Raw genomic sequence first — 13,434 nt, 5'->3', positions numbered from 1 at the left:
TCAGGGGTCAGTGTGACAGAGAGACTCAAATAAAATGCTGTTATATCAGCCAGACAAGTCTGGGTAGGGGGGTGAAAAAGCTAAGCAAAAAGTCAGCTTCCTGGGAACAAATATTTGGTATTAACATTATACCTTTTTCTAATCCATGGGTTCTCAAACTGGGGGTTGTGATTTTTTAGGGAGTCGTGAGCTGCAGCCTCCACTCCCAAACTCCACGTCGCCTCCAGCATTTATAATAGTGTTAAATATAAAAAAGTGTTTATAAGGGGAGTTGCACTCAGAGGTTTGCTGTGTGAAAGGGGTCGCCAATACAAAAGTTTGAGAACCACTGATATCTTTAATCTATCTATCATTTGTATAGGTCCTAGTCATCATAGTATTTATTTAATAATATATGGAGATATACCTATCTCATAGAACTGGAAGGGACCCCGAAAGGTCATCGAGTCCAGCCCCCTGCCAGGACCAAGTACTGATTTTGCCCCAGATCCCTAAGTGGCCCCCTCAAGGATTGAACTCACAACCCTGGGTTTAAGCAGGCCAATGCTCAAACCACTGAGCTATCTGAGCCACTGAACAAGAATTATAGACCCTCTTGGTGACAGGCACACCTGTAGCTTTCTTCTGTTCCACAGCAATGGGCTTTACCACTGACTCACTAGCCTGCTGCTCAATCTTCCAGAGGCTGGGTAAATAGGAAAAACAAACCATGAGAAAGAAAGCAGGGGTGCTTGGGCATAGGAGGTGAGATTGGGAGGCACTGGCAGGCTGGAAGTTTAGGGGCATGAAAAAGGCTACTACAAAGATGTTGCCAATTTTAAGAAACTAAACATGGAATCCCCCATCATTGGAGGTTTTTCAGAACAGGTTAGACAAACACCTGTCAGGGATGATCTAGCCTCAGTGAAGGGGGCTGGACTACATGACCTCTCGAGGTCCCTTCCAGCCCTACATTTCTGTGACTCTGTGTATGCTAAAACTAGGTATGAGATCGTTCTCCACTCATAGTCCAATGTGAGTAGGCCAGATCAGATCCCCAATATTCCTGTATTGTGGTTGGGGAAAATCAGCATTGACCCACATACCCCAGACTCTGCTGGGACTTCTCCATAGAGAAGTTCATCCATGACTGGGAAGGATTGGGCTGAGGGTTAAAGGCAGGAGTGTCAGAGCAGATGCACGTTATTGTTCCTCAAGCCTGAGGCTATATTTAACCATCCCTTGGCCCCTTCAGCACTGGGGAAACTCCCCTTAAAGAATATCCTAGGGACAGTGATGAAGGGAAGCCATACAAGTGTGGCTCCAGTGCACCTCTGTTGACTCCTATGTTGCTGGTGAGAGCCACAGGGGGCCCTAAGCTCCTGTAGATCCCAGACAATACGCAGGATTTGTTGATTGAACAGCCAGCTGTTGCACAAGCGAAACAAACCCCTCACCTCCAACCATCCTTTATGAGGAGGTCCTCAGAGGTGTGTAGGTGTCTAACTTCCATTGAAATCCATAGAAGCTAGGCTCCTAAATACCTTTGAGGATTTGGACCTAAATTCTGTCCCCAGCTCATGTGTGCAGAGGTCCCCAGGGCACATTCGTGCCTGCTGTGAAAGGGTGGCAAGATGTGGGAGGCAGAGCAGAATTTGTTCACCCCATTTGGCACAAAGTCCTGCTCCACGGGATTTCCCTGTTCAGCAGGACCCTGGAAGTGCGAATGGGAGACACTGACAGGCTGGGAGCTTGGGGCCAGGGAAGGTGCATGGAGAGGAGGCTAATGCAGCCATTAGATTTGAGTAACCTGCATATGCTCCTGATCTGGATTCCTTCCTGTGTGGATATCCCCCACAGACAGCTGAAATATACAGGCTGAGCTGTGAAGGAAGGATTTGGGGCTTAATGAGCAGTCCCTAAAAGCAGATCAAATTTACACATGTTTCGCACTGCATTGTTGGTTGAAATTATATAATTCCCGGTGCTGATGTACGAAGCACCCTGCCTGCTCACTGGATTGAGAATGCCACACTTAAAGTTGTAAAATGCTAGTTCAGTTTTTCATGGAGTTAGTGGGATGATTTTTAACCCTTTTAATATGCCAGTTAAACCACACACACACACTCTCTCTCTCTCTCTCTCTCTCTCTCTCTCCTGTGTTAGACACTTTAGATCCCGTGAAAGGATTAAATAAATTCCACAGGCTGTGAATGATTTTATGGTCATGGAATTTTGAAAAGGCAGGGATCCTGGAATAATGCAGTTTAGGAGTGGATACTCAAAGTGTGAGACTTTCAAGCAGTCATTCTTTGTGATTCGGGGTTGCTGTAGCAGTGCTTCGGTATCTATTGAAACCAGCTGCAGAATTCTCCTTACTCTTGCTGCGTAGATGGGTGCTGCTGTGGCATAGAATTTTGGGGGGCTCTAGCAATGGGAAACTGGAACAGAATGTAAGAGGTCTCAGATTAGCATGAAGTGGCAGCCCTAGTGTTTGAAATGTGCAATAATTCTGTAACTGTATGAAATAATCATTGCTGTTTAAGGCAATAAAAGGGAAATAATCTCTTGCGTGTACTGTTTGTGTGTGTGACTCCTCACGCTCACCCGAGAGGCTGAATAAAGCTGTTTGTAACATTCCGACTCAGATGATTAGAAGTACTGAAGCAGAATCATCTCGGTTGAAAGATATAGAACTGACACTGTAGTTACTGTGGGAGGAATGTGAAGGAGAAATTAAATTCATTGCCACTACTCTGAGCGGGCAGGGGGTGGGGCAGGGAACAGATGGGTCTAACCGAATGAATATAGCTTTCCAGTCTGCTTTTATCAAGCAGTCCTTATCCACTCAAAAGAAGAGGTATAATGTAAACAAATTATAGGGGAAGTCCTGTTGCACCCACCTCTGGAGGTAGAGGGCCAACCCGCAGTGTAATTCCCCCAAAGGTAGAGTGAGTATCAATAGCTGTAGTCCACAGCCCACCAGAGGGGTCTACTTTCTCTGTATGACACAGAGCTTCTTTCGTGCCGCCACAAAATGGTTTTGAGGTAGCGGGGCCTTCAGATCCACCTGGATCTGCTGGAGATTGCCCTACACTCAGTCGCCTTGCAAAAAAGCAGGAGTTGGTGCTGCTGCAGCTCTGAAACTGCAGAGTGGCTCCACTGCTTTTCTGCAGTCTGGAGGAGAGTGGGAAGGATCCATAGAACTCCCTAGTGCAGAGCACACTTACTAAGGCTTTTATATAGCCTGTATGTTTTCTGCTATACTAAGCAATACTGTAGCTGAGATAGTTAGAAGTCAGCAGCATGAAAAATAACATTTAAAAGATAACTCTGTATTCCTTAGCCAAGGACTGACTGCTATTCCAAACATAGCATTTGGGCTTGGGTATATAAGAGGGAGAGAAAAAAAGATTATAATAAAAAATAGACTGCAGGCATAGAATGAACAGTTGCCGTGACCTTGCTTTTTGTATGCCATTACACAATTCAATGGCAGTCCACTCAAACCTTGCTCTCGATCAATATCCTATTAAAGCAGCACAAAAAGTCTCCATAAACTTAGTGGTTAGCTATGTTTATAAATGGAACTCAGCATAATTAGATGGTCAATAGCAAGCTGTACTAGTAATTTTAAAATGAACATCACACATTTCATATCAGTTGTATTCGGCAAAACCTCTTTGAACCTAACAATACAGTACATAGGAGACAAAGGTTATGCAACAAATTCGAGCGACCCTTTCCTCGCTGAGTCAGAAAGATAGTTTGTTTTCCTCTGGTTGTTAAGCCACAGTATATGAAAAAGTGTGTTAGTCAAACATCATGTTTCTTATAATACGTTTAGCCTTATGTACATTGTCACTTTGCTGCAGTGTTAGACGTGTCCTGATCCTAGTTTTACCCAAATATCTTTGTAAAAACAAATAAACAAAAAATGAAAAAAGAGAAATTAAATATATCTTAACAACTAAAAGACAGTGCCATTTTTTAAGGAAGACAGATGCCAGCTTGGCCGGTTTTATTTAGTGGGTTTCCTGTACTCTAGTTCAGTAAATTTCCAAAATAAATATTCAAATTGAATTAAGTCACAGGGTTTTTTGCTAATTTTTCTCTTATTTTTCTTGACATTTCGGGTCTAATAACCTGGCATCAGTGGGAGTTTTCCTCAGAGGTGCCCTTTATCCAGAGCGGAGCTACCCTGCAGGCGGTCAAAGAGAAGCAGCTCCTTGCTCACCTCCCCAGTTTAACATGGAATGATCGGCCTACGATGAGGGTTGGTCCAGTCTTTCAGGCAAACTCTCTCATTCTGCCCCTTCAGAGTAATTGAAATGTATCCTGTGTGCGTAGGAGTTTTGTGATGGAGACCACCCTGTCAGCTGAAATCAGCTGAGGCTGCATCAGTTAGTTCACTTACACGTGCCGCACACATCAATCAAAGGAAGTTTTAAATGAAAGGCCAGATTTCTATCCAATAAACCATTTTACTCCTCCCTCATCGGGGTCAGAGCTCTGTGTCAAATGACATCTTGATGCAGCCATGTGGGTGGGGTGTGTATTGTGTTGAAGCTCAGTTGAAATTTTCAACCTATATCTCCTGCTTGGGATGTGTTCTTGAGCTATTTTGGTGTCATTTTTCTGAGGAGCATCTCTTAGGCGGAGAAAGCAGCATATTTTCAGTGTGGCTGGTATAATCTTAACCTTCAATTTATGTATACTTCGGTGTAATAAAGTGCTGGCTTTGTATTATAGAACAGAATGATCTCCACACCTATCCTAATGCTCTGGACAATGCCAAAGCATGTTCTTGGGACATTGGGTGCAGGCGAGGAGGGTGATCACATGTTGGATGATCATATGCTAAAATGAGGAAACTCAGTTTAGCCAAAGTTGTGCCACAATTTAGATCACTTTAATCCTTCTGTTTGCTCTCTGGTGCTGGAGTGTTGATGGGGAATCCTACGGACAGACCGAAGTGTGACTCTGTCTTTCCATCAGAATTCAGTGCTAATAGAAGAGGGATAGTCTATTCAGGCAGCGTGAGGGGCCATTTGGAGCAGGTAAGGTTTTGCATGGCTAGGCTAGATGAAGTTTATGCACCTTTGCAACATGTTGTGTTGCAAAACAGAAAAGTAAATATAAGGTCCAAATAGAACACAACCAGGTTCCCTCAGCCAAAGTCCAATGTAAAGTGTTATGAAGTGTGACTCGAGTCAGCCAAGTCTATAACAGTGATATAAAACATGAGTCACTTCAACCAAATTCCAAAGAGGAAGAGACCGATTCCCCCTACCCAGAGAAAGAAAGTTAACCCCTTCCCTGCCAGCCTCTGGATGGGGTCTATACACTGACATTTTCCTCACTTCGTCTACAGTAAAATGTTGTTTGAAGAGCAAACTAACTGGGAAAAGAAAACATAGATACCCTTTATTGAAAGATAACTTCCTAATACACAGAATATGATTCCAGAACAGTTCCCCTTTATGGAAAGTTTACCCCTATAGCATTACTAAGTTTAGTGACCTTGGTCTGTCTCTAGTATGAATGTCATTGTTAGAACCGACATAGGCCTTTTAAATAAGCAACTGCCATGAACCCTTTAAATGCTTTTAATACTCAACTGCTTTAATAAATGTTCTGTCCTTTGACCATTTTATTGTTTAAGAGGAATGGATCTTGTCTTTTTATCCTTCATCCTGCATCCTCTCAGCTCAGCTCCTTCAGTACTGCAGAGTGTCCAAGGACCTGGCAGGAAAACTCCATTATTGTTAAATATGGAGGAAGCTAGAGGTTACCTATTTAACCCTTTCTATCTTGTGGTTAGTTTTTATGTTACTAGCTTTACCCCATCCCACTCCACATCTTTTCAGGCTATGTGCACCCTGTTGAGAAGTGGAAGTATATTTTAGTTTCACATAAGGCAAATTTGGCCAGTAATTCCCTAGATTTTGGGGGGTGATGAAAGGGAGCGGAGTCAGTTTATGAACACAAAATTTTCCTCCATCTGTATCTGAAATAAAACTGCTTAGTAAAACTTACAATAGCTGGGAAATTCATTGCCCCTTGGAAAGAAATGGTGCTTTAATTTAGTGCCTGCCTTTTTATGTGCCTGTTTGGAAAATATTACTATTAACTTCTAAGTTAGGCTTTGTTAGGTCTGGGGTGCAGGGGAATTGATCAACAAAGGGGTTTACAAAGCACAAATCTGCTTGGCAAAGGAGTTGCTGAAAACTGTGGAGTAGATGCTGCAGAGAGTATCTTTATGATTGATTTCCATTCACGTCAGACTGACTGCAGTGTGGTCATTTTTCTAACCCATAACTGCTCACACTGCAGCAGTCTGCTATCTGCAGGGTGTCTGAATTATAGCAGTCCATGTCCATGTTACCTTTTACACAAATTACTTACACTGGTTTCTTTTTCCATGCAAATTTGTCAGTTTTACAGCCTCTTGTAGCTGCTGTCAGGAAACTCTAGCAGAAAGCACAATTTAATAAAATGAGTTCGTTTTACTATATTTAATTTTTCTTAAAAAAAACCCTGCCCTCTCATACAACCAGTGCACAGGAAACATATTTTAGTTAAAGGAAGACAACAAAGGAGTTTGGTGTTCTTGCCATAAATTACTTCCCAAATTAATCCCTTTTAATGATCATTCCAGATTTTCTTAAGTTTTAATAGCATTGTGTGCTTTCCATCCCATCCTTTTAAAATCTGTTGCTTGCTGTCCATGCCATTCCCAGTCTGTCTCAATGTTGATCGACTTTCTTAAAAGATCTTTGCCCTAGATTGCCAGTTTAACTGTGAGGAGGATGAGGCAGCTGCAAAGCTATATTCTTCATCTGTCAAATCCAGCAGTGCTTGTTCCCTAAGACTTGGGGTGAAATCCTGACTCTATTGAAAGCAAAGGCAGAACTCCCAGTGGCTTCATTTGGGCCCATATTTCACCCTTGGTGTGCTAGGTTACTGGTGCAAGATACCTGAACCATCCAATCTTGATTTCCTCACTTATGCCCACCAGAGTGAAATATTTCAGTTGGGCTCAATTCCTCCCCGGTAGGAGCAAGCACAGGTCTATTGATTTCAGTACAGTTGTTCCAACTGACACAAGAGTAAATTTGGCTCAGTATCATTGTGTGGCACCAGGAAAATCCCTGTGAATCAGAGTTTTCACATAATATATCCTGTGCCAAACAGATATATCTTGGGCAATGGGGTAATTTTCATCAGATTGTGGAATGGGACAGACAATCAATCATGGTCCATAAAGCAGAATGTCCTATAAAGGTCAGGGCACTGGAATGGTGACAGTGGGAATGGTATCATATCACATGCAGTTTGATTTCATTGAGGAAGACCTTGCCGGCTCAGTTTTATATTTGGTTACAACATTCTCATTTGTTCCATATTGCTCAACACATGGGAGTTCACAGTCCTATCTATGCCTGTAAACTTTTGGAAAAGGAACTCTCATAATACCTTAGTGTAAAACCAGTACTCTAGGCAAGTTATTAGAGTCAGGTGAGTCATAGCAGTGATAGTCCTTACAGAAAACCATGCATGCTGGTGGGAATAAAGAACAATAGAAAACAGTTGTTGGATAATAATATAATGAGGCAAATTGTCTCTGGCTCCCGCACAGGTGCACAGAGGCAGAAAGGAACACAAGGAGTCTCAGCCCCTTGCATACTTCCCGCAGGGGCTTTGGATAGTCATAGCTGCTATGCTCCAGGGGTATAGAGACTGTAGCCTCTATGTACATCTGGGTACACACAGCATTCCCAAAGGTCTTGGGAAGAGGTGGCACCAGTGCCCCTTCCCTGTCTACCAGAGCTCACAGACTGGGCCAGGCATACACGGGATGGTGCAACACGTCCACTACTCAGGCTGTGCCTATTAAGGAAGGAAGTTTCAAGAGATGTTATTAAGAAGATTACAATATGGCAGCAGTTTCTTAAAGGAATCCAAGATTCTTGGTGCAAATTATTAGAATTGACGGTACAGAAAAGACTGACCTGAAAAGAAAATAAGAACATCTTTATTATATCATATCATTATTATTATTTATTTGTATTATCGTAGTACCTAGGAGCCCTAGGTGGGGACCTGGACTTCATTGTGCTAGGCATTGTACAAACAGACCAAAAAAGACACTCCCTGCCCCAGAGGGAATCGTATAGTGGTAAAATGTTCCTGATTACAGTGTCAATTCACATAATTGAGTCCTTATTTACATGACTTACTGACTTGAATTTCTTTTGTTTCCCTAGCACCAATAGCTGCAGGAACAGGCCCAAATTTCTCCCTCTCAGATTTGGAAAGTTCTTCATACTATAGCATGAGCCCAGGAGCAATGAGGAGGTCTTTACCTAGCACATCCTCTACCAGGTAATTTGATATGTGTATGCTATTGGGTTACTTGTGAAACCCAGATTACGATTAATGCTCATATGGAAGTTATTGTTTAGTATTTACATTGTTTGATGTGTTCTGGTGGGGACGGGATGGTGTGTCTTTTCAGAATCACAAATTTGAGTGTCTGTCTCAATCTATATTAAAGCTCTATACTTAAAGTCCAGCTTTGAAAAAAGCTGCAGAGACACACACAGGTCCTGATTCTTTTCTCACGTACATTGTTTAGAATCAGGGGTAATTCCATTGAAATCAGTGGAGTCACACTGGTATAAGGAGAATCAGGATCATAATGAAACATAATGTCCTCCTATGATAATGTCACTGAGTATTTTTCATGGAGATATTTCTTGTAGGTATCATAGCTTGCATTGCATTGAAGGAAAAGAGACTGGACACCAGACTTCAGATAAAACTTACATGTATTGTGTATACATAAAAGTGTTAACTGTGAAACTAACATAGTGTTGAAGATTTGGCTTTTAATCCATTCATATTTTGGTGTGGCTTTAAGAATTTTGTGATTTAATGAAGCAACTGAATTTTTGATGGAGGCTACTATCAAGTCCGATTGCATATCTTAGATGCAGACAAGGATATTTTTTACTGTCTTTTTACTTTAACCATCCATGAGATTGAATTTATAAATAAGCCTAGTCACCATTGCCATCTTGAACACTATTAAGGAACCAGATTGATTTTTGTTTGTCCACCAGCCAAAATGATCAGTTATTTCGAAGACATGACAAGAAATTCTAACTTCAGCTTGGAGTTCTTTTAGGTTCTGATCTCAGTCTGCAGCGCCACCAGCTTTGCAAAAAGCAAGCACACCATAAAAAAAAAAACATATCTTTTCACTGTAGCTGTTTTTATTTTCTACAAAAGTATGTAGAGTCTCCTAGCAATAACTTTTAGCTTATAGTTCACAGTGATTGAAAGAACATTCTGTACACATGAGCTCAGTCAGCATTCTGAAGCTTAGCAAATACAGTTCTCATTACATGTGGCAGTAATCAATTTAAAAGTTTGTGCTGTTAGTTTTTTCACATGTGTTTGGCATATTGTATGTGCAGTGCTCATCATTAGACTTACTCCCAGCAAGAGTTTTGTTGTGACTCCAGGAGTGAAAAAGGCAGGTTATTAGTGTTACTTAAAAGCTCAGTTGTCACTCTTCTATTCTTCTGCAAATAGCTAGCACTGATAAGGAGCTAATTATAAACATCACCAGTAGTTAATAACTTGGTAATATGTTTGTTTTTCTCTCATTAGGTTATTCCCAGTTAGAAAAAAAATATTCCTTAAATACACAGACTCAGCGGCACTATCAGGCAGTAATTATATTGTACACATAGAATTTCCCCTACCGACATATACTGATTCTTTAAAATAAGTTATGGCAGAACCTGCATTCCATACATACCATAAAACATTGTCTCCCTTCAGCTTTGCATACAGAACTCCCAAATCCTGCAGCTCTTTCTCAGGCAGAAATTAAAGTGAGTCTTGCCTGAGTAAAGGCTGGAAGATTTAGCTCAATGGGAATTATGCCAATGGAATGTTTTATATCCATCCAGTACATCCCTGATACACAAAGGAGTCTATTCTTGTTTACTCTATGGAACATTTAGGCAGGTAGGGCTTTTCTTGAATCCCTTACACACTGCTGGTGGAATTGACCCCACAGAATAAAGAGTTGGCAATAGACATAAGATCTGGAAAAATGTGTTAGGACAAATTGACAATAATATCCTAGAGCATTCTGTACATCTCATTATTCCAAACTTAGCCAAGATTGTAGACCCTTGGCACTGAAATTCATTCCCCCACCGCTCTGCCACACTTTGAGTCAGTTGACCTTCAGAGCACAGTGTAAGGTTCTCCCTTCTCTCAGCCTTTTGCCCGGGTTGGATTTTGGAGGAGGTATTGTATATGGTGAGTGTTGTGTGGGAGTCTTTCAATGTTGACATTAGTCAGCAAGCTTTTTGTTCTTTTTTTTAAATGTGTGGCGGCATCCAGAGACTATGTCCTACATCAGGCATTGAACAAATTAGGTACAGGGTAAAATTTTTATACTTGTTTAAAATAACCTGTGACAATGTAAAACTGAAATATCTTTCCCATCTTTTGCCATCACTCGTGTGTTTATTATTGTAGGGTTGCCATAAAGCTGGGATTGCTGCCACTGAATTTTTCTTTAGGAAAAGAAAGCATTGAAAATATTAAAAAAATGCATACAAAGGGGGTATATGGAATTCACAATAAGATAAGGAGAAGACAAGGTAGTTTAAATGAGGGTCTACCTGTCAGTACCATATCTGTTCAATATTAACTATTTGATAGCTGGTGACACAGTAAGTTAATGATACAAAACCCATTGAAGTCAATGGGAGTCTTTCTGTTGACTTCAGCATGCTTTACATAATGTCCTAGCCTTACAGCTGTGAAAATCTGAATTTTAAAATAGCTTTGGTTCCAGTTTGGAATGAGTTTGGTGATCTCAGCTTAGTCTTTATTGGAGGTTGTTCTGTGTCACAAAATCAGCATGGAGCTTGGCACAGTTCAGAAAGGCATAAGGCAGCCTCAAGTCTGAAAAAAGTAGATCAGGACTGAGGAACATTGATTCAGCTTTGTGGGGAAGAGTGAAGAGAACGGGAATCTCTCCCGAGTCAATGCCGTCAATGTCACTAAACTTAACCCAGTTGGTCTCTTCCCATGCTACCGAGAAATATACCAATACAGAAATATCTTTGTATCCTTTCAGCATATACAGTATTGTATGTTTTGCTGTTTCAGCTCTACAAAACGCCTCAAATCTGTGGAGGATGAAATGGACAGTCCTGGTGAAGAGCCATTTTATACAAGCCAAGGACGCTCTCCAGGAAGTGGCAGTCAGTCAAGTGGATGGCATGAAGTGGAGCCAGGTAAGCCACGGCTTTCAGGAGTCATAGGAAATTTTCTCCAGTTTTTCAGTTTCGTTATCATAAGAGAATATCGTATAGAAAGGCTATAAATAAAACCCCTATGATTTGTGCTGAAATGGTCAGTCTAATGAAAATATTGCAAGTTTGATTGCTCTTGCAGCTGCAAATGTTTTCGTAGTGTGTCACTTTTGTATTTGGGCCAAGCATCTGAAGTATTTGAATAAGGCAGCAAAAGATATGCTCTCCTTCTCTGTCAAATTGTCCATATCCAATCATGGAATATCACTGATAACAGCTTGGCAAAACACAGCACCTGTCCCAGCTGTGGAGCACATTTCATTCTGTTGTAAAATGCCATTATATATACATATATATATAAAAACATACCTCTATCAGATGGAAAGATTTTTGAAGGGTTATATAACATTTGTTTACTCTGCAATGGGTTTTTAAGAGACTCAGTATGAGTTGCTGTTGTATTCATCCATAATGGTGTGAAGTTTGATAGGAGACTCTATGCTGAAATACACCTCTACCCTGATATAACGTTGTCCTTGGGAGCCAAAAAAATCTTACTGCTTTATAGGTGAAACCGCGTTATATCAAACTTGCTTTGATCCGCCGGAGCGCGCAGCCCCGCCGCCCTGGAGCGCTGCTTTACCGCGTTATATCCAAATTTGTGTTATATTGGGTTGCGTTATATCGGGGTAGAGGTGTACATATCATTGGATGTTGGAGTTAAGAACTTTAAGGGGGAAGCCATGCCTTTTCCTGATGAATTTTCCTTGGCTTGTGTTATTTACTTAATGTCTCTTGATCACCTAGCTTGGTATCATCTGGGTACTCAATAGTAATGAAAACATTTTCCTGGCATGATGGCAGTTAGTAGGCAAAATAATGCCACAGATCTCTGTTCTAGATAGGGATTTTATTGCTAATTATTATTAATACTAATTTATTGAATATCAACAAAGTGTTTTTCGTCTTTCACCTTCCAACATTTTACCAGGTCATCAATATATGGTCCTAAGGGATTAGTCCTTTGTGTTTTATATATTTTAATATAATTTTACTTAGATTTAAAATAATAAAGATGTCTAACCAATGGTCTAGGCACCCTAATATAATTAATGATACAGCTGTACAATTATATTATACCTCAGCACCATTAAAATCAGTTCTGCAGGAACTTGGCTGGCCAGCCAGCCACCTACTACCTTCATCATCTCTGAAGCATATCCATAGCCTTCTCCAGAAGCACATCAAACAGATGTCTTTTGCAGCATGCCTGGAAAGCCACCAAATTTAGCTATTTCAGACTGGGGAGGGAGCAAGTTTCAGAGTCTCAGAGCTGACAGAACATCCTGCCAACAGCCCCCCTCTCTTTTATAATGAGCTGGATCCAGTCTAAGTGCTCCTGCTGACCACAGCTGTGGCAGTATAGCATGGAGAGAAAGGCAGTCCCTCAGGTAGGCCAGCTCCAAGCCATGTAGGGTTTTATACGTCATAACCAACACCTTAAAATCCACCCAGAGACACAAGGGCAGCCAGCACAGATCCTGGATCACTCTGGTCATGTGCCCCCAGTGAAATGTCCTGTTCAGTAAGCAAGCCACTGCATTCTGCACCAGCTTCAGTCTCCAAATAGTTTTAAGGTGTAGCCCCATGTAGAGTGCATTGGCGTAGTCTGATCTTGAGGTGACAGAAAGCCCAGAAACAGTGGCAAGGTCTGTGTCTGAAAGGACTGCAACCTCCTAGCTAGACACAAACCGGGTCACTGCTGTAATATGATCGTCAAACAGCAGCATGGGCTGTAGACTCACTCCTAAATTGTGAATACTGTACTATCAACTAATGGCAGACATACTCCTTCAATGGAAGGGGTTGATATTACCTCCTCCCTGTTCTCCTGCAACATCCCCCAACCCACCTTCATCACCTCAGTATGATCTGGTCTGAGCTCCAGCCAGCTTGCTTTCAAACTGTGGTTGAGGTGCTGAACAGCATAGTTCCAAATGAGAGAAGATAGTGACATACAGTTGGGAGTTACCAGCATGCTGAAAACACTGACCCCCATGCCCCCTTACAAATGTTCCTAATGGCCTTTTATGCCTGTTGAACA

The 13,434-nt window shown here is 41.4% G+C and overlaps 1 protein-coding gene across 6 annotated transcripts in view; it reads left to right on the top strand.

Annotated features, from left to right (window-relative positions):
• Window positions 1–13,434, top strand: part of LOC113407395 (nuclear factor 1 A-type) — a 301,659-nt gene that overhangs the window by 202,960 nt on the left and 85,265 nt on the right. For all 6 annotated transcript variants that reach the window (XM_026655854.2, XM_026655853.2, XM_026655856.2 and 3 more), the window contains exons 5-6: window positions 8,250–8,367; window positions 11,185–11,312. In XM_026655854.2, coding sequence (XP_026511639.1) covers window positions 8,250–8,367; window positions 11,185–11,312 — 246 coding nt within the window. The remainder of the gene's footprint in view (window positions 1–8,249; window positions 8,368–11,184; window positions 11,313–13,434) is intronic.

Source organism: Terrapene carolina, unplaced genomic scaffold (assembly GCF_002925995.2).
Source record: "Terrapene carolina triunguis isolate 2854851 unplaced genomic scaffold, T_m_triunguis-2.0 Scaffold211, whole genome shotgun sequence".
In the NCBI taxonomy this organism is placed as follows: Eukaryota; Metazoa; Chordata; order Testudines; family Emydidae; genus Terrapene; species Terrapene triunguis.
The sequence above is the reverse complement of the archived record's forward strand: the minus strand, read 5'-3'. Positions and strand labels throughout refer to the sequence as shown.